Source organism: Chionomys nivalis, chromosome 9 (genome assembly GCF_950005125.1).
Source record: "Chionomys nivalis chromosome 9, mChiNiv1.1, whole genome shotgun sequence".
Lineage (NCBI taxonomy): Eukaryota > Metazoa > Chordata > Mammalia > Rodentia > Cricetidae > Chionomys > Chionomys nivalis.
The window spans coordinates 23,530,155-23,550,223 of record NC_080094.1 but is presented as its reverse complement, the minus strand read 5'-3'; the positions used below and the strand labels follow the sequence as shown (position 1 = coordinate 23,550,223).

Genomic DNA, 20,069 nt, shown 5'->3' with positions numbered 1-20,069 from the left:
TTTCAAAATGAAGACAATTTGGTAAATTCTAGTCACTCTAGATTTAGTACTTCCTGGATCCCGGTGTCTCCTATTTAGATTCTGAGAACATTGCCAACCTGTCTGACTTCAGTTGTCTCATTTGTCTGGGCACAGCTTAGCTGACATGGAATTTACTTAACATGCACTAAGCCCTGGATTTAGTCCCTAGCACCACAAAAACTGGGTATGGTTTTAGAGTACACCTGTGATTGCAACATTTGTTAAGTTGAGACAAGAATTTCAGAAGTTAATTGCTAGCCTGAACTTCATGAAACCCTGTCTGAAAGGAAGGGGAGTGAGAGAAGAGAAAAAAGTGGTACAGTAGGGGCTAGAGACATGGTTCAACAGTCAAGAACACTTAATGCTCTTCCAGAGGACGGGACTTTAGGTGGCTCACAACCACTTGTACCTTCAGCCTCAGGGAATCTCACTTAAGCAGACACCTGCACTTGTACAGACATGGAGTTGGGATTTTTCGTTGGGACAGTTGTCTCCCCAATAATGAAACGGAGACTTTATTATTAATTATAAAAGTTTGACCTGTCACTTAGCCTTGTCTCACTAGCTCTTACAACTTAACCCATTTCTATTCATCTTTGTATTGCCACATGACTTGTGGCTTTTACCTGTCCTCTCTCATGTCTTGCTCCCACTCCACTTTGCTGGCAACTCCATCTTTCTTTTTCCTAGCACTCTTCTCTGTCCAAAAGACCCTACTGTACCTCCTCCCTAGCTACTGGCTGTCTAGCTTCTTAATAGACCAGTCACAGTGACACATACATCTTCACATGTTATAAAGGAGTATTCTACAACGTATACATAGTGAAAATCAATTATAAATGTTTGGTTCGTTGGTTTGGATTTTTTTAGACAGGGTTTTTTTATGTAGCCCTGGTTGTCCTGGAACTCACTGTGTAGGACAGGCTGGCCTCGAACTTACAGAGATCCTCCTGCCTCTGCCTCCTGACCAAACTAGGATTAAAGGTGTGAGCCACTACCACCACCAGGCTAAATACACAGCTTTTAAAGAAAAAGAAAAATGGCAGGATAGGTAATGAGTGGCAATGCCTCTCCTAAATGAAGGAATGGGCATTTATATCCTACAGTATTAAACACACTAAATAATGTGTTTCTAGATAAATAGGGTTTATTTATTTTTTCACTGTGTGTCAGTTTTAGAAGGAAAGCAGAATTCACAGTGTGGACTAAACTGTTATATTGGAGTATGATAGGCATTGTTTTCTTTAAGAAAATCTCTTACTGGCATGGTGCACAACTTTAATTGCAAAATTTTAGAAGCATCAGAGAACAGCCTATTAGAGAGTTCTAGGATATTCAGGGTTACATAGACCTTGTCTCAAGAAAAAAATTTTGTTTTTCATTATTTTAAAAATCATATGGGTTTAATCCCAGCACTCGGGAGGCAGAGGCAGGTGGATTTCTGGGAGTTCGAGGCCAGCCTGGTCTACAAGAGCTAGTTCTGGGACAGGCACCAAAGCTACAGAGAAACCCTGTCTCGAAAAACCAAAAAAAAAAAAAAAAAAAAAAAAAAAATTATATGGGTGCATGCTTAAATGCCTACCTGGTGTATATGTGGGTACAAGTGCCATAGTGTACTTGTGGAGGTCAAAGGACAATTTTTGAAAGCTGATTCTCTCAAAATTTTGGGGCTCCAGTGATGTAACTTGTTTATCAAGCTTGCATGGCAGGCGGTTACCCCTGAGCCATCTCTGTAGCACCTTTTATGACAGAGCCTCCTTGTATGGCTTTGGTCGACTTAGAACTCGCTATGTAGACTAGGCGATATATTTTTTTTTTTAAGTGCTAGTTTTGTTTGTTTTGGTTTTGAGACAGGTTTCACCCTGTAGCTCTAGTTAGTCTGGAATTTGTTATGTAACCCTGGCTGGCTTCAAGCTCAAATTGATCCGCCTTCCTCTCCCTCCTTCATGCTGGGATTTAAAACGTGCCTAGTTAAGTGCTATTTTACAAGTGACTGAACTATGTAAAGGCAACAGCTCTCTAGACGCTGAGGCAGGAGGAGTTTGAGGCCCTCCTGAGTTGTGACATACTGAAACGTCTCCCACCCCAGCAAAGCCCAGATTATAATACAGAAAGATAAAATTGTAGAAGTACTTTCTCCTTGTTTAATTTCTCATAGCAACACTTAGTAAAAAATTAGCATTGTCTTACAAATATTTCTGTGTCATTTTCGGTCTGAACTTCTTGGCACAGGCCCATAATCCCAGCTACTTGAGAAGAAAGAGAATGAATTCAAGGCTTGCCTGAGCTACAAAATTCAAGGATAGCCTGATTTACATAGGTACATTTTGACTAAAAGTAACAAAAGGGAGCGTGAGGCTTGATTCTTAGTCAAGACACAATGAATTTATTTATATGATGTCCCAAGTTTTGTGTGACCCACTGGTGAAGCCCTTACCATGAACGAAGCATAGATGTTTGGATCTGGGTGGTAATGAGAAGTCTGATAAAAAGAAATTTTGTGTCAGGGTTAGGGATTATTATTAGAGCGTTTGCCTAGCATATATGAGAATTTGGGTTTTGAATACTGACTAAAGACAGCTTCTGACTCCTTGCTCTTTATCTCTCTTGTATAGATTCTCAGCGGGAATTCACCAGTAGGCCAGGAACAGGATATGTGCCTGTGGAGTTTTGGAAGAAAACAGGTGTGTATCTGTCTGTTGGTAGGCTGTCTGTACTCACTAGTTTATGCAAGCCGAAAATTTATATACTAAGGAAAGTTTGCACAGCCTTTTAGTTGTCCATAGTGTCTTTTTTATTGAATTGTGGCTTCTCCTAGCCTCCTTCTGGATGATCTGTACGTTTCCTGGACTGAACTGGCTGCCTGATCCTTGGCAGGCCAGGGGTTTGGAATGGACCCTCTAGGCCTTTTCATGGCTTTCTATTGGCTGCCATTGAAGCAGGAAGTACCTAGTTATGCCTCCATTTTGACAGAAGTTGAATTCATTTTCTGCTTGGTTTCTTTGCTAGTATCATACTATGTTCACATTGCCACCATATTTACTGAGTTCTCTTTTTCTTTTTAAGTTTTCTTGTGTTTGTGGTAGCACAGTGTGGAAGCCAGAAGGCAATTTTAATATCAATCCTTGATCTACCGTGTTTTGAACCTGTCTCGTTTCCTGCTCTGAACACCAGGCTAACTGATCATCTCCCTGTGGGAATACTGGGATTGTTAGATGCATGCTTTTACACCGGACTCTCTGTGGGTTCTGCAGATCAAAACTCATGTCTTGCACTTACATGGTAGGCACTTTATTCACTGAGCATCTCCAGACATCTCTGCAAGAACAATGAGGGCTCATAATCACTCAGCCATTTTTCCAGCTCCTTTTCCTGCTTTTAGTTTACCCAAGACTATTTTAGAGCTAAAAAAAGTCAGCCTTGTGGCTAACTGTGCGTTTACTGTGTATTGGGTACACTAGCAGCACACATAGTTACCCAAGAGTGAGTACATGCAGGTTCTTGAGTGTAGTTGGCATCCCAGTTTATACCAGTTGACGCTGGCCTTGAAGTCAGCATCGTCCTTCCTTAATTTCAGAGTAGCTACAATTATAGGCATTTTTATCTATTAGTTATTTTTACCATGTAAAACAGTTTGGAAATACTTTTAGAATGAGAAAGTAAATCTTTTTTGTTTTTGTTTTGGTTTTTCAGGGCAGGGTTTCACTGTATAGCACTGACTGTCCTGGAACTGACTCTGTAGACCAGGCTGGCTTAGAGAGATCTGCCTGCTTCTGCCTCTCGAGTGCTGGGATTAAACACACGTGCCACCACTGACTGATGAGAAAAATATATTTTATATTGATTAAAAAATTAGGTAGATTAGTAAAAATTCACACTAAGATAAAGATTTCTAAATGACTCAGGCTACTTGAGAGGTACCTTTGTTAACTGCTAAGTGCCTAAATTGTTTTTGGGCCAGCTAGGCCTCATTTTGCTACAGTATTCCCTGTGACAATCTCTAGTTCAAACTACAATTGGGTTTGAGTTTTTTTTTTCTTTCTTTTTTAAAGATTTTATTTATATATATACAGTGTTCTGCCTGCATGTATGCCTGCAGGGCAGAAGAGGGCACCAGGTCTCATTACAGATGGTTGTGAGCCACCATATGGTTGCTGGGAATTGAACCTAGGACCTCTGGAAGATCAGACAGTGCTCTTAACCGCTGAGCCATCTCTCCAGCCTGGGTTTAGTTTTTCAAAACAGGGTTTCTTTATATAGCCCAGGCAGTGCAGTGGTCTAAGATAGGGAAATCTGGAGTCCTTGACTTTAAGGCTGGGTCAGTTTTATAGGAAGTTGTAACAGCAGAACAGTTGAGCCCATGCTTTATGAAAGAGCCCAGCTGTTAGGGATCCCCTTAGCGTCTGGGTTTTATTTCCTGTGGACTCCTAAAAGATATTTCACATTCATAATCTCTTTTGGCTAAGTCCCATGTCATAGGTAGTGTCTTCACTTAAGGAAATCAAGCAAGGTGGGTCAGAGGAGGGAGGAATCTTGTTTCTCCAAATGTCCCCTCCGTTTTTACCTGGATGCTCTAGGCACGTGCCTGCTCTTTTTGTATGCCCATATCACTGCACAAAGCTGCTGATGTCCTTTACCACATGATCCTCACCTCCTAGGTGCCTTTTCCAAATTCAGAGCCTCTTTTCTCAGCTGAGCCATAGCAGCTTCCTAGTTGCTTTCTTATCTCTGTAAGATACATACATACATATATAAGATGCAAGATATACATCTATCTTGTATAGAACTCCAGAAGTTCACATTCTCTTAGAAAATACAATATTCAAAACAAAACATATTTTGATTCTCTCTTGTCTCTTGGAAGACTAGTCTCTAATTTTGACATATGAGATGGCACCTGAGCCACTGGGGTACAGGAAAGGGAATGGTGTTTACACACTTGTGTGTTCCCAGCCTAACACAGAGTCCACTTTGATGTGTATACCTAACAGTCGCTTCACTGGGTGGTCCTGTGTAAGAGTAGAATATAAATGTGTGTTTCGTGTTCGCTCCTGCACATCCTATTTTCACTGTTTTTCTTAGAAATACTGTGCTTAGCTGAGTGTGTTGGCACGTGCCTATAATCTCACTGCTTGGCAAGCAGAAGCAGGAGGATTGCCACAAGCTTGAGACTAGTCTAGGCTATATATAGTGAGAATCTATTAAACCCTACCTCCTCGAACCCCCTTACATCCAGTGTTTTGGATTGGGAGGGAAAAGATCTCTCTGCCAGTTGATTTTACTGTTGCTTTCTTCCAGAAGAAGCTGTGAATAAGGTGAAAATTCAGGCCATGACAGAAGTACAAAAGGCTGTAGCTGAGGCGGAGCAAAAAGCCTTTGAAGTGATTGCAACTGAGAGAGCTCGAATGGAGCAAACCATAGCGGATGTCAAAAGGCAGGCTGCAGAAGATGCTTTCCTGGTCATCAATGAGCAAGAAGAGTCCACAGAGGTCAGAGCTATGCTGGGCTATAGGCTGGGCTGGGTGGCTGAAGGGGAGCAAGCCCACTGCTTGCCACTGAGGTGCTGGGGAGGAAGAGTTCACTAGATGATGGGAATGATGGGATTTTTTTTTTTTTTTTTAGCCAATACCAGGAGACTTTTTCCTTGCTTTAAGATAAACCAAAATAATTCTTTTTATTCATTATAGTCTATCACATACACACAGTATATTGCTTTAGCTTCCATGAAGGCGGAGTTTGTCCCAGTTACAGCTGTAGTGGTTTCACTGTGTGCAGTGAAACCTAACTATGTGTGTATACCTCGTTTTAAACCTCACAGTAGTCTATTATGGAGATGTTGATTCTCAATTTGCAGGAGTGGCAGATAAGATAGACCGTCCAATGCCCTATCCAGGGCCCAGGACTCAGTGGTGCTTCAATACAATAAAAAATTGCAACTGGGCATGATGTTACAACCTGTAATCCTAGCATTTGGGAGGCTGAGGCCAGAGAGTTTAAGAGTTCAAATGAGCCGGGCGGTGGTGGTGCATGCCTTTAATCCCAGCACTTGGGAGGCAGAGGCAGGCGGTTCTCTGTGAGTTCGAGACCAGCCTGGTCTACAGAGCTAGTTCCAGGACAGGCTCCAAAACCACAGAGAAACCCTGTCTCGAAAAACCAAAAAAAAAAAAAAAAAAAAAAGAGTTCAAATGAGCCTGGTACACATAGGGGAAAACAGGTCACAAAGAAGAAAAAAAAGATGGAAAGGCAGAAACATTGTGACTCCAGTCATAGGTATTACATTTATGGCCTTTATTTGGCAAATGTGCTACCTCTTAATTGCATCCCAGTCTTTTTATTCTTTTTATTTTGAGACATGGTCATGCTGAGTTTATAAAACTGCTTTTGAAGCCAGCGTCCACCTGCCTCAGGCTCTAGAGGAGATGCATGCATTCAGCCCTAGCACTAGTGTATTTGAAATCAATGAAATTTCTCTGTGTAATTATTTTTTTTGAGGCAGGGTCTCTATGTAGCCCTGACTGTTCTGGAACTTGCTATGTAGATTAGGCTGGCCTCAAACTCACAGAGATCTACCTGCCTTCAAGTGTTGGGATCAGAGATTTATACCACTACTCCCAGCCTATAACTTTAGTTTTTTTTAAGGGTAGTGGATTTTTGAGACTTGATATTTCTATATAGCCTAGTCTGGCCTGGTACTGTGTAATCCAGGTTGTTCTTGAAGTAAAGGCGATCCTTCTGTCTCAGTCTCCTCAGTGCAGTAGATTTACAGGTATGCAACATCATGCCAACCTTCTCATTTTAGTCATTTTTTTTAGGCTTAGAACATAAGGAATAAGACTATAGTAGCTATAATTTTAAGCAGCAAACTAAAAGTAGCCTATAGGTGAGATGCGTGCCAGCATGGATCCTGACAAGTTTACATTTCAAAAGGAAGAACAGACATCTTCAGCTTTTGGTGAATTGGCAGTGGACCAGAAAGGAAAGGCTGATTGTCTTGCATTTCATCAAGAAAATCCTGCTGAATAAATAGCAGTTTCTCCATCTCATGTGAAGCTGTGCAAAACAGGAGAAGCATGCTACTCCCACCTTCTCTTCACACTGACCTCTCATCATTAAGGAATCAGTTTTCTGTAGAGAGAGTACAACTGCCCTGTCCTTTTGACCTGGTAGCTTTTGGGAAGATAAACTGAGTTTACAGTGTTATAGTATTCAGTGGTGTGTAAACAAACTATAGCACCTCCTCCTTTTGTCAGCCTGGGCTGCTTTTCTGCCTGGGATGATTTTGTTTGTCTGTTTTTCCCGAGACAGGGTTTCTTTCTGTAGCATGACTGTCCTAGAACTCACTCTGTAAACCAGGCTGGCTTTAAACTCCCAGAGATCCACCTGTCCTCTGCCTTCTGAGTGCTGAAATCAAAGGCATGCGCCACCACTGCCCAGCACCTTGCCTAGGGTGGAGGGACAAAAAGACCTTATCTCTCCAACAGGGCATGTTCTGTCTCTAGCTCCAACTTTTCTGGCAAATATAATAAATTAGCAATTGACTATGAAGTAGAGAGTCTTTTTCTCCTGTGGGCCAGGGCTGCCAAGAGTTCTGAGTTGGGATCCAAGGCTTTTGACAAGCCCCACGTAATTCTGACAGAGCTTACGTGAGATGCTGACATAACCAGTGGCCTCTGCTTAGCAAAGGAGATCCTAGAATCACAATCCTGCCTCATGTGACTCCTGACTTGGGAGCTTTCTGACCTTCCCACAAGAACCTCAGAAGAACCAAATCTGGGGCTCAGGTTTTGAGAAATGCTAATTTGAGGGGTGATCAAAGAGTAAACAGTTTCTTTGTGGGAGGCCAAGTGTTGCTCTCGAGATGGGGTCTTACAGTCTAGGTTGGCCTTGAGTTCACTATAGCCAAGACTTACTTTGAACTCCTTCCTCGCCTGCTTCTGCTGCCCAAATGCAGGGATTATAGTCAGGCACCACCAAGCCTGGCTTAACCCTTTGTTTGGTTTCAAGGAGTTGTCTCACCTATTACCCAGGCTGGTCTCAAATTAAATCTTAGCCTCCCAAGTAGCTGGAACTACAAGCCAGTGCCACTCCTTTGCCCGAGTTTCTCCTGACACCAACTGTAATGTACCTGCACGTTATGAGCCTATCTCTGGATAGCTTCATACAGCATGAAGATATTGTTAGATAATGACAACCAAGATGAAAATGATGGTGGCTTGGTGCTCCGACCTGGTTTTTAGATGTCCTTGCAGACACCTGAAGGGAGAGGCAGCGTATAGCAGGGCTCCTGGCTTGTTCCTCACAAGTGCCATCAATTTGTTGAGGTATTGCTCCTCGGCAACCCATCAGACTCTGGAACACATTTTGCCTGAAAATGTATGAATGTAATGTTAACAATTATGTCTGTTCTCTAATTCTGTCCTCTAGCAAGGTTTACTGTCCTTATAGTACATTTCCTGAGAAACATGAGTTAGAAGAGATCTGTAGTCTTTTCTGATGTGCTTTGAAGTAAGTTTATTTCTGGAGTATCAGGGCCTAAGTAGACCCAGGCTCTAGGCTTTAAATAGCCAACCCTTTGATGACATTTAGCCTTAGCACACCTGGGCCTCAGTTTTCCCATCTTACAATGCTGGGAAAGAACCAGTAGGCCTGTTTTGTATTCTGGTCAAGCATCCTGATTTTAGGGAGAAAGCTGCCTTGTTCCCTAGCTAATGTTGTGGCCAGTCTTTGAGATGGACTTCTGCCATTCTGGTGGCCTTGCAGGCAAGAAGGCTAATTACTAAGTCCTTGATGGCTTTACCAGACTAGGATCTTTAAAGCAAACAAACACCTTGTTTTTGCAGTGGGGCTGGGAGTCTTCCTGTGTAGAGCATCCATATGTCATTGCTGGATTCCTCCCAGAGGTAGCAAAGGACTTAGGAGTCAATGGTGGAGCTACACAGGAGTAGGCTTTTGTTTGTTTGTTTTATCTTTAATGCTGCCTTTGCTCCCAGCCATCTAGAGGTATGGTGGTAAGTTATGTATTTAGTGACAGTGGCTGTCCTGCTGCTTTCATGGCTGCTACTTGAGCTCTCACCAAACCTTGTTTAGCTCTTATGTTCTATGGTAGAATTACTGTTCTTAACTGGTGCTTTCTGCTGAGCCTCAGGAGTATTTACCCCACTCTGAATAAATGTAGCAAGCAGTAAGAAAACCCCCCAAGCTCTACTTCAGGTACCTCAGTGTTCAGTGGCCTTGACAAGTTTCCCCTCAGCAATATGACATGACAGCAATGGGAATAGGCACAGAGGACAAAGGGAGCAGTAGTCCAGCCATCTCCCTTTCATCTATCCTGGTTCCCTGGCAGGTACTTGGGTGGGGGAAATCTGTTTTCCTATATTCCTTTAAAAGTCTGTTAAAGGATCAAATATTAGCCAGGTGGTAGTGGCTCATACCTTTAATCCCAGTACTCGGGAGGCAGAGTTTGAGGCCAGCCAGTGCTACACAGAGAAGCCCTATCTCAGGGGGAACAAAAGATCAAATATTGTCAGTAAAAATGGTAAAGATGGTTCCTCCATTGGTTGCTATAGAAAATGTTTGTTCGAGCCTCATGTAGATTTTATGGTCTTTCTCCAGAAGAGAATTGTGAGACCTGGGCCAGGTGACATGTGCCCATGATCCTGGTGTTTGGGGGTTGGGGAGGAGATAGGAGGATCAGGAGTTAAAGGTCATCCTCAGAGGACTCACCTGCAGGTGTGTAGCTCCACAATCCTTGCTCTACCATGCAGATGACAAGTGGCAAGCCTGACCCTCAAGATATCACCAGCCACTAACTGATGCCTGTGTCTTGCAGAACTGCTGGAACTGTGGCCGAAAAGCCAGTGAGACGTGCAGTGGCTGCAATATTGCTCGCTACTGTGGTTCCTTCTGCCAGCACAAGGACTGGGAACGGCACCACCGCCTCTGTGGCCAGAGTCTGCATGGCCACAGTCCCCACAGCCAGAGCCGGCCACTGCTCCCTGGAGGGCGGGGTTCAGCCAGGTCTGCTGACTGCAGTGTGCCCAGCCCAGCCCTGGACAAGACCTCAGCCACCACCTCACGTTCCTCAACACCTGCCTCTGTGACAGCCATCGATGCCAATGGACTCTGAGCCACAGACTCCACCCACCCTGATGACCACTCCACATGGCCGAATGCTTGCACCAGGGAGCTGGCAATTAGAACAAGTGGCTGTTGAGTCATCAGCAAGAAGCGAATTGGCAGAAAGCATCCAAGAGGCACTACATAGTTTCTCTAGGATTGCCATGTGTCCCTTGGAGAACTAGTGTGTCATTCTCTGCACATAGGAAGTAGCTTGAGCTGCATCCTCCATGGCTTTCCTGATGTTTCTCTTCCAGCCAAAACTGGCATATCCGGCCGCTTCTCAGTGTAGACCACCAGCTCCCCCGACTCCTCGCATCAGCAGATGTCAGTAGTGTCCCACAAGGCACCTGTGCCACAAACCATCCATAGGAGAGGTCTAAAGGCCGGTAGCAGGCTACTGAAGGAGACCTTTCCTCCCCCTGCCACCAAACAGGTTCTTGAACCTCATCTCCACCCTCAAAAGACAGTGACGGGTCTAACAGACCACAAAGCAGTCCTCAGGACTTCTGAGCCACTCAGGCCTGCTAAGACACTCAGACATGCCAGAAAGAAGCTACCACTTCAGTAAAGTCTCTAGAAATGGTTTAAAAAAAAAAAAAAAATGAAAGCAGTCTTCCCCAAGCATCACAGATCATTCTGGACAAGATTTTCCAACCTGCCCAGCTCCATTAGTTTGGAACACCCCTCCCCCAACTCCAGTGTTTTACTTGATTTTGCTTGTGTAAAAAATAACATCCATCGCATGGATTGGTCTGAGAGAGGATGAAACCATTGTGCTAGTCTTTTCTCTTAGCATGTTGGCCAAACTAAAATATTGAGTGCATCACCTCTTGGAAATGCAAAGCCCTCTGCTGCTGCTTGACTGTTTAAACAGTCGTCTTGTTCTGTGTGTCCTTTTCTCTCTCAGACTGTGCATGTCTGAATCACTGGGGTTGTTTGTTGCCCATAGATTTGTTTGGCACCTACCTGTCAGGCTACAGTTTGAGCAGTGTTCCTGGCTCTGATGGGATTATTCACACCTGGTTTTGTGGCATTATGGCACTTCATGGGTTCATTATCAGGTGGACGTTCTTAGCCTCTTTTCTGTGTTTTATCTGTGATAGCATTCCTCACAGCTCAGAGTTTGTGAAGTGTGGGAACAGTTTTGAAAAGCCTGAGCGGTTTTTCTTCCCATCTTCGGGAATTTTTCAAGTTATCTGAGTCTCCAAATAGAATACCATCTGTATCCTCTTTATCAGGCTGAGTTCTGCCCCACACCTTTTCTACTGCCGTTTGAGGTTTGTTAGGAATCCCAGGACCTTGCCCCTACCACTTAGTATCTTCCAGCATCCTCTTGCTTTGTGTAGTCAATTGGAATGAGTCATTGACTTTGATCCTGTTGGCCTTTGGAAGCTGTGGTCATCTTGTATACAATGACCAAGTCTGAATACTAGCCCTTGCACCATAAAAGCATGGATGTCATTGTCCTTGCATATAGTCACAGCTAATTTTAAGATTTTTGAGGCCCTACCTTATTTGAACAAGGATTTTCAGTCTTAGAAACTTAAGACAATTAAAATCATGTTTCAGCATAGAATACCCAAGACTCACTGCTTGTCAGACAGCCAAGTGCAGCCTGGCCTCCCTGCTGACATCCCCATCAGACTGCTGTTGTAGTATCCTAGCCACTGAGGATAGCTCTGCTTTACTAGGTAGAGTCAATACCAGACAGTACTTACCCCATAACCTCAGACACAAGACTTCTGTGCTACAAGAAGACCACAGGTTTCTGGGAGTCTGAGAATGTCTCCTGGTGTACCCTGGATCCATTTTTCATTAGTCTATTAACACCGAAGTGTTAAAATCTTGCAGCTGCAGGACTACTCAAGGTAGTTAGAATAAAGAGCTGGAACCAGCACACTGCTTCTTACCAGGTTGGAGATAAGTTTCTACAGCAAAAGTCTGGCCTAAAGGTCTACTTTGTGGGCTACATGGTTGCCCTGTCAGATTCTGAGTCCATATTCCTGTTTGGGGCCTGCTTAGTTTCTATGACCTGCAGATTCGTCTATAAACCTGGACAATACTTCACACTGTATAGCTCAGTTCTCAGACCTGTCACTGTCTTGACTCTTAAGTGGCATCTGCGTACAGCTTGCTTTTTAGATTCAAGGAGTTCCTTTCTGCAGTTCTCCAAATCCTCCCTAGGAGGAGCAGCAACATCTTGGGTAGGAGCTGGAATTACATGAGTGAGTCCCAACTCCCCCTTCATCTCTAGTCTGCTAATATGACCTATTGCTAGGCTGGAAGTGAACATAACCTTCCATTCATTCCCACCTTTCTATCTTAATAGAAAAGAAGAAACAACTGAGCCAGGCTGCTCAGAGGCTTGGCCTCTGTAGTAACTATTTGGGGAACAAAAAAAAATCAGGGCTTTATCATCCTCTACCAAGTGAGTGATAAAAAATTGGAAGAACTAGACAAGACAGAAGGTAGCCAAGCAGGGGTTATACAACCATCCCTCCAGCAAACTGTGAAGACTTAGTAGGTAGGACACTGTGGAAGCTAGGTTGAGGTGTGGCTTACTTAGTAGTGAGGCTAGCATGCAGAAGTCCTGGATTTGGTTTCCAGAATGACGTAATCCAGCCACGGCAGTAAATACCTATAATCTGAGCACTCGGGAGGTGGAGGCAGGGGGACCAGAAATTTAAGATCATCCTCGGCTACATAGCAATTCTGGGGCCCACCTCAGTTCCATAAGACCTAGCTTTACAAAAAGACACATCTAAGGGCCTTGCAGCTCCATCAGATTGACTCATGCTGACAAGTGGTGGTGAGGGCACAGGCTGAGCTGCTTTTTCCTGAGGCACTAAGTCACATGCTGCCGTGGATCTGTGTGGAAACATCTGCCACATCTGCCCCCTCAGGTCTACTCAGGGTGTTAGCTGTTATCTTCTGCAGTGTGGTCCCCAGGAAGTGCTTCACGTCTTGATGTCAGCTCCAACATCTTCTTCCAGAGGGGATATCTGCATTTTCGTTTGTGTTAGCCCTAGCCCTCAAAGATGAAGTGACCCATACCTACTCGTAGAGGGTGAAGACATTTTTCTGGGTGGTTCTGAAAGCTGTCTCAGCAAGTATGTGTGGACTCAACAGAACTGCAAGTGTATGTAGTGGGTTCTCTCTGGAGCATAAAGAATGAGCAGATGGCCATCGTCCTGGAAACTGCAGACGGGATTGTGGGCTGAATAAACCATTACAAATAGGACACGTCTTGGAGGCTTTCTTCAGAACTGGACTAGAACCAAGGTTTCCAAGCTCCTGGCTCAGGAGACCAAGCCAGTATGCCTTGATGAATGTTTGCAGAGAACTGGGTGGTGACATGTTTGAACCAAATGTGAGAAAAGCCAGAAGGAGCTGAGCTGGCCAGTGTGGGCCAGGTGGCCAGCTGTGGAAGATCCTTGACCCAGCAGCTGCTTGGCAGGACCTGCCCAAGTATATTCCTTGTAAAGCCAAAATGCTGAACTACCTGCTTCTGCCTTGTGTGTTGACACCCATTTCCAAAGATGATGGAGTATGTGTGAGCCAGGAGGAAGCTGAGGTGGTGGGTGATGATTTGTCCCTCCCATCTCCTTCCATAGCCCAAGAGGTGCTGCTTCCCACTCAGACCCCATCTTGTCAGGCCTCCAGCTGCCCAGTGTAAACTGTCAATGCTTATACCAAATAGGGCATGTGCAGCTGGTGTCTTGTCAGGGACAGCCCAGTCCCTGCCTTGCCAGGGAGAAGCTGCAACACTTGTTCAGTGAATTGTTTAAAGGGCTGTTTGATAGAAGACCTTCATCCCACCTCCGTGGCTTTCCAAGTTCCTGATGAGGCTACAAAGGCTCCATCCCTACAGAAAACCAATAATGTAAATAGAAAGCCAAGCCTGTAAGCATGGTTTGCAGAGGTGGGTGATGATGTGAAGCCACCCGCAGGACACATTTGAGTCTGGTTTTCCTGTGCTTTGTCATTTGACTCAATAGGAATTTTTGTTACTTAACTCTGTTCATAACTTATTTAATGTACTGTATAAATGAACCAAAACTGTTAAATACGTATTTAGTTTGTTCTACTTAAAGTAGTTAATAAAAATGCTATATTCCTTTTCTGACTCAAGCTGGACTAGGTCTGGGCAAGATAGTATATTGGTAACAGAGCATAGGGCACAGTGGCTTGCTGCGGGCTTTGGTATGTCACATACCACACACATTCTCTCTTCCCTCCCTAACCCCAGGTCTTTGATGAAGAGCAGTGGGGCTGTGGACAAAAGAGCATGGGGTTGGGCAATCAGGAAGGAGCTCTAGCACAGAAGTCTTTAAGGACTTGCAGTTAGATCCTTGCATGAAGCCAGTTACAGCCACCTCCTCTGTCCCAGGGAGGCCTAAGTGGTCGTGCTGGTTGCAGGTGAGTGTCAGTGATAGCGTACAGTGCACACATATCCTTGCTTCTTTACGCTCTTCTCCACTGAGGATTTTACTAAGAACATTCAGCCACAGAATGGACTTAGGATGTATTTTTTCCTAGTAACTTTTGTTATTTCCTTACAAAATTTCAGCCCGGACTTGTGAAATTTTTTATTCTTTCTGTACTAGCGTTAATTCTTAATCTCACTGATAACTAATTTGTGGCAATACTTAACTAAGTCTCACTCGGCTTCATTGTTTGGTGTCAGGTGCCCTCTGGAGGACAAAACGGTGCCTGCTACTTCTCTCTGAGTTAATTCCTATCCAGGGTGGTCCTCTAGCTGCTTTTGCTTTTTCTGGGCTTCAACCTCTTCTGAATCTGTCTCTGTCTCCCTGCCCCCCCGCTCCTAGACAGGGTTTCTCTGTATAACAGCCTGGCTCTCCTGGAACTTTGTAGACCAGGCTGACCTCAAACTCAGAAATCTGCCTGTCTCCGCCTCCCAAGTGCTGGGACTAAAGGTATGTACCCACCACACCTGGCATTTCTGAGGCTCTCTCTATCTTATGAGTTCAGATGATGTTTTATGGGTATATTAGGAAGTTCTAGAAGAACTTAAGATTCAGCCTTTTTCTTGTGCTGGACGTTGCTTGATATCCCCTTAACCTCAAAGCTTGGTTGGTCTTGGCACATTGTGGGACTGAGTAGAACCCTTTATCACTGTCCCTGCTTCTGTAGCTAGGATTCTGCCACCCAAGGATATGCATTTCCAGTGCCTTCCAAACTTAACAGCATTGATATCAGAGGCACCAGAGTCAAGATGTATCTATCGCTCCTGTAACTCGGGGTGCTAGCAGTGCCTTTCCCCTGGATTGTGAGGGGGAATGTGATCATGAGAGAGCCAAGCCATATTGTTGGTATTAGCTGTTGAGTCAAAGATAACCAAGCTACAATCGTAGACCCACAGCAGTTAGGATGGGGTGGGAGAGCAGATAGATACCATTGGGAAAGGGAAATTAGAATAGTCATGGATGGATGGTGGAGAGGGAGTGGCTGCAACAGAAGGATCAAAGGGGGAGGGGGGTAAAATTAAGAGCCATTTGAGCGGTAGTATGAACCTAATACAGTAGGAACTTCCTAAAATATGTACATACACCAAAGTGATCTAAATAAAATTACCAAATAATGGAGACAGAACCCCAAATGGCTATCTCATAACCAAGTAAAACTTCCAGTACTGGGATTGTGTTGCATCTAATTGAGCTGTTGTCCAAAGGAGTCCCATGGGAATCTCCAAACAACCCAGGCTGTTGCCAAGACTACAGGTTGCCCTCCATAAATAGATGGCAAGGCCCCATTGCTGAAGATAACACCTACACAAATCATTCAACAGGGAGAAGTCGGAACTGATGGCTACATAGAGCCTTCACCCCTACTGTCAGTGCTAATGTCTTTGATATAGCAAAGTACTCTGCATGCTAACAAAAGGAACATAAACAGCGAGTCGGCCAGCAATCCTTGATCTACAATGGTGTCTTACCTGCAAGATGTGCTAGGGCATTGTTGGCACAAAACTTGTAGCAGGTACCAACTAATACCTGACTTGACTTAAGGTCAACTCGACAAGATGAAACCCATATCCAGCATTGCTTTGATGACCAAGAACCCAAGACTAGATAAAACAGGGACCTAGAATAAAACCAAATATTACTGTTCTAAGAAGAAAAAAAGCATCAACATGATTCCTAATGACCTTCTACTATGCTCAAAGATCAATGCCTTGTTCAGCTATCATCAAGAGAAGCTGTGTCTTACAGCAGATGAGAACAAATACAGAGACCCACAGGCAGACATTATGCAGAAAGTAAAATACCTTGGAACACTCAGTCCTAAACAGGATGTCTCTCCCCTCAGGGCTCAATCCCATGAAGAGAAGGTGGAAAGAGCATAAAGGCCAGAGGGATGGAGGATACCAGGAACTTAAGGCCTAAGTCAACTTGATCCAAGCTCATATGAACTCAGAGACTGAGGCAGCAGGCACAGAGCAGCGCCAGGTCCTCTGCGGATCTGTTGTATCTTCCAGTTTAGTTTTCATGGGATTCCCGAGCGTGTGCATGAGCAGGTGTCTGAGTCCTGGGCTTCTCCTGGGCTCGTTCCTGCGGTTTGTCTTGTCTAATTCTGATGTGATAGTTTTTGTTTTGAGACAGTTTCTCTGAAGCTTTGGAGCCTTTCATGGAACTCACTCTGTAGACCAGGCTGGTCTCGACTCAGGGAGATCCGCCTGTCTCTGCCCCCTGAATACTGAGGTTAAAGGTGTGTGCCACTGCTGCCTAACTAGTTTTGTTTTCTAACAATATGCAGAAAGGGAGTGGATCAGGATGGGAGGGGAGGTGAAAGGAACTGGGAAGATTAGGAGGGGAAACAGTAATCAGTATATATTATGTGGGGAGGGCCTCCTTTCAATAAAAGGGGAGGAGGAGCTGGGGGTTGGGGGAGAGCCAAACAGGTATGGTGGCACGTGCCTCTAATCTCAGCACTTAGAAGTGGCCACAGGAATATTTAGAGTTTGAGTTTATAGTGAATTTGAGGCCAAACTGAGCTACATGAGATCCTGCCTCAAACCAGAGATTAGAGAGATGCTCTTCCAAAGGTCCTGAGTTCAATTCCTAGCACCCACATGGTGGCTCACAACTGTCAGGAACCACAGTTCTAGGGATCTGGTGCCCAGACACCAGGCATGTGGTGCACAGATATACATACAGACACCCCCTTCCAAAAAAAGACAGCAAAAACTTTTTGGAGATGGCTCACTGATTCAGAGTACTGCTCTTGAAGAGGAACCAGGTTCAAGTCCCAGCACTCAGCTCACAAGCTCCATGAGAACCAAAGATTCTAGCTTCCAAGGGTACTTGTGCATACATAAAACACACATACAGGGGGCTGGAGAGATGGCTCATAGGTTAAGAGCACTGCCTACTCTTCCAAAGGTCCTGAGTTCAATTCCCAGCAACCACATGGTGGCTCACAACCATCTGTAATGGGGTCTGGTGCCCTCTACTGGCCTGCAGGCATACACACAGACAGAATATTGTATACATAATAAATAAATAAATAAATAAACACACATACAAACAATTAAATTTAAAAAATAAAATTCTTTGGGGCTAGAGGGCTGTGCCAGAAGACCTGAGTTGAGTTCCCAGGTTAGGCGGCTCACAGTCAGCCTGTAACTCCAGCACCAGAGGATCTGATGACCTCCTTCCTCCAGCACCTGACACACATGACAAACACTCGCACACATGAACAAAAAGAAAACGTTTATAGGATTTTAAGCCGGCTGTGGTAGTTATGAGGCAGAGGCAGGATTGCCACAAATTTAAGGTCAGTGTGGATCTACATAGCAAGTTCTAGGCCAGTAGGGTCTCCCTAGCAAGTCTGTCTCAACCCCTTACTACCCTACCTCTGTCCAGGGTGCTGCTGTTAGAATGGCTGTTCTCATACTTTCTCCAGCCAGTGTGATTCCTTGAAGGTTCACCTATCTTTAGCCCTCTACATGGAACCTGCAGGATTTACTCAAGTAACATCTATTTCAAGAATGAATTTTCCAACTCTTGGGAGGCAAAGGCAGGTGAATTTCTGTGAGTTTCAGCCTAACCAGGGCAACACAACTGTTAAGAATGACATCTTGGTAACCCTACTTTACAATCCCCTCGTTTTATCTTTATAAAGGCTGCATCTACAGAAGCTGGTGCACAAGGAGCTAAGGCGCTATAAACAGTGGGCACTGTCTAGGTTGCTGCACCTGGCCTGATCCTAAGCCAAGCCCCAGTAACAGATGTTGGCAGTTCAGGAAGGTGGAGTGGCAGCTAGGTAAGGAGCCAGAACACTGGCTTCAGTACTCAGCCTGCCATCACCTGGTTACTAGCATTTCGTTGTCCCTAGTACCTATCACAGAGCATGTCTTAGCAGGCTCTGAGGGCAAGGGTATTAGAGGTGACTCTGAGTCCATGGCTTTGGCCTGCTACTGAAAGGCTGAGGCAGTGTCTCTCTGGACATCAGTGTGAGGCCAAGGAAGGGTGACTGAGGCTGGGCGTGGCCCCTCAGCCCACATGTGATTTAGGGAGAGGGGACCGCTTGAACTGGGAGTGGGAAAGGCCTTGAATATCAAACAAGGATATCAGCAGAAAAGAAGATAGGAGCCATTGAAGGTCTCGACTAAAGGGATGTGGTGAGCACAGGAACGAGCATTGTGAGCCCCCTTCTGATGCAGCTGTGTCACTGTCCTGAGCTCTGTGCGATTGATGAAGATGCAGACAGAGATGAGGTGGACTATGGGAGTACACATCGTAAAAGACGCAATGTGTCCCCACTACCCCAGCTTCACACTCCTATTGTTGAGACTCCAGATTCACAACTGCACCTTTTGGACTTCGTTACTCCAAGACAGCATTGCAGCTGCCTGGGGCCTGGCCTCCAATACCTGCTCTTCACTTAGTCCCTTTTGTACCTATCTGCAGCTCTTCTATCCCACCACCTCTCCATCCACTAAGGTCGCCTGCTTAAACTTGGAAAACTCGGGCTGGAGAGATGGCTCAGTGCTTAAGAGCACTGTGTGCTCTTCCAGAGGACCCTGGTTCAATTCCCAGCACCAACATGGCAACTTACGACTGCCTGTAACTCCAGTTCCCAGGGATCCCATACCCTCACACAGATGCATGCCGGCAAAACATCAGTGTACATAAAATAAAAATAAATAATTTAATTTAAAAAACAAACTTGGAAAACTCAAACCAAGTCACTCTCGTAGAGGACTCCCAGCAGGATAGATACTCCTCCCTAACAGCATTGAACCTTCATCAAGGGAGCAAGCATACAAGTAAGTAGCTTATTAAATAAGAGTTGGACCTGGTAGCAGAGGCCTCTGATCTCGGCATCACAGGAGACTGAGGGGAATCAAAAGCCTAAGGCCTGCATTGGAAACTTACTGAGATCCTACTACCTAATTGAAAGTTAAAACAGAAGTTGGACATGGCAGTCTACAGTGAGGCAGGAGGATTACCCAAGTTTCACACTATCTCCAAACTAAGATAAAAAATGAGGTTGAGGCTGTAGCTATGTAGAACAGCATCATGTAATGTGGGTTCAGTCACCAGTACTTCAAAATAATAAAAATAATCAATAACCCCCAACACTTGAAAGGCAGAGGCAGGTGGATTCCTGAGTTTCAGCTATATAGTGAAAACCCTGCCTAAAAAAAACAAACAAACTTGAAGCCAGGTCTAGGTATAGGACCCAGCACTTAGGAAGTTGGGGCAGGACAATCTTAGCAAATTCAAGGCTTATCTGAGGACCTTGTCTCAAAAGTTAACTCAGAATACTGAACAGTAAACATGAGACATCAGATTAAAAATGTTCCCCTTTAGAGGAACTGGCTGAGGTTTTAAGCATCTTTATATTGATGGAGCCAGGTGTGGTGATAGGAAGGGCACAACTTCCAGGCCAACCTGGGCTAC

The 20,069-nt window shown here is 44.7% G+C and overlaps 1 protein-coding gene across 3 annotated transcripts in view; it reads left to right on the top strand.

Annotated features, from left to right (window-relative positions):
• The window catches only part of Cbfa2t2 (CBFA2/RUNX1 partner transcriptional co-repressor 2), a 98,279-nt gene extending 84,027 nt beyond the window's left edge, over window positions 1-14,252 (top strand). Inside the window, exons 9-11 of one of the 3 annotated variants that reach the window (XM_057780617.1) lie at window positions 2,637-2,705; window positions 5,323-5,510; window positions 9,851-14,252. In XM_057780617.1, the coding sequence (XP_057636600.1) occupies window positions 2,637-2,705; window positions 5,323-5,510; window positions 9,851-10,147 (554 nt within the window). In that variant the 3' untranslated portion in view covers window positions 10,148-14,252. Of the gene's footprint in view, window positions 1-2,636; window positions 2,706-5,319; window positions 5,511-9,850 lie in introns of all 3 variants that reach the window. The other 2 variants (XM_057780616.1, XM_057780618.1) reach the window with 2 other exon arrangements.
• The last annotated feature ends 5,817 nt before the right edge of the window (window positions 14,253-20,069 follow it).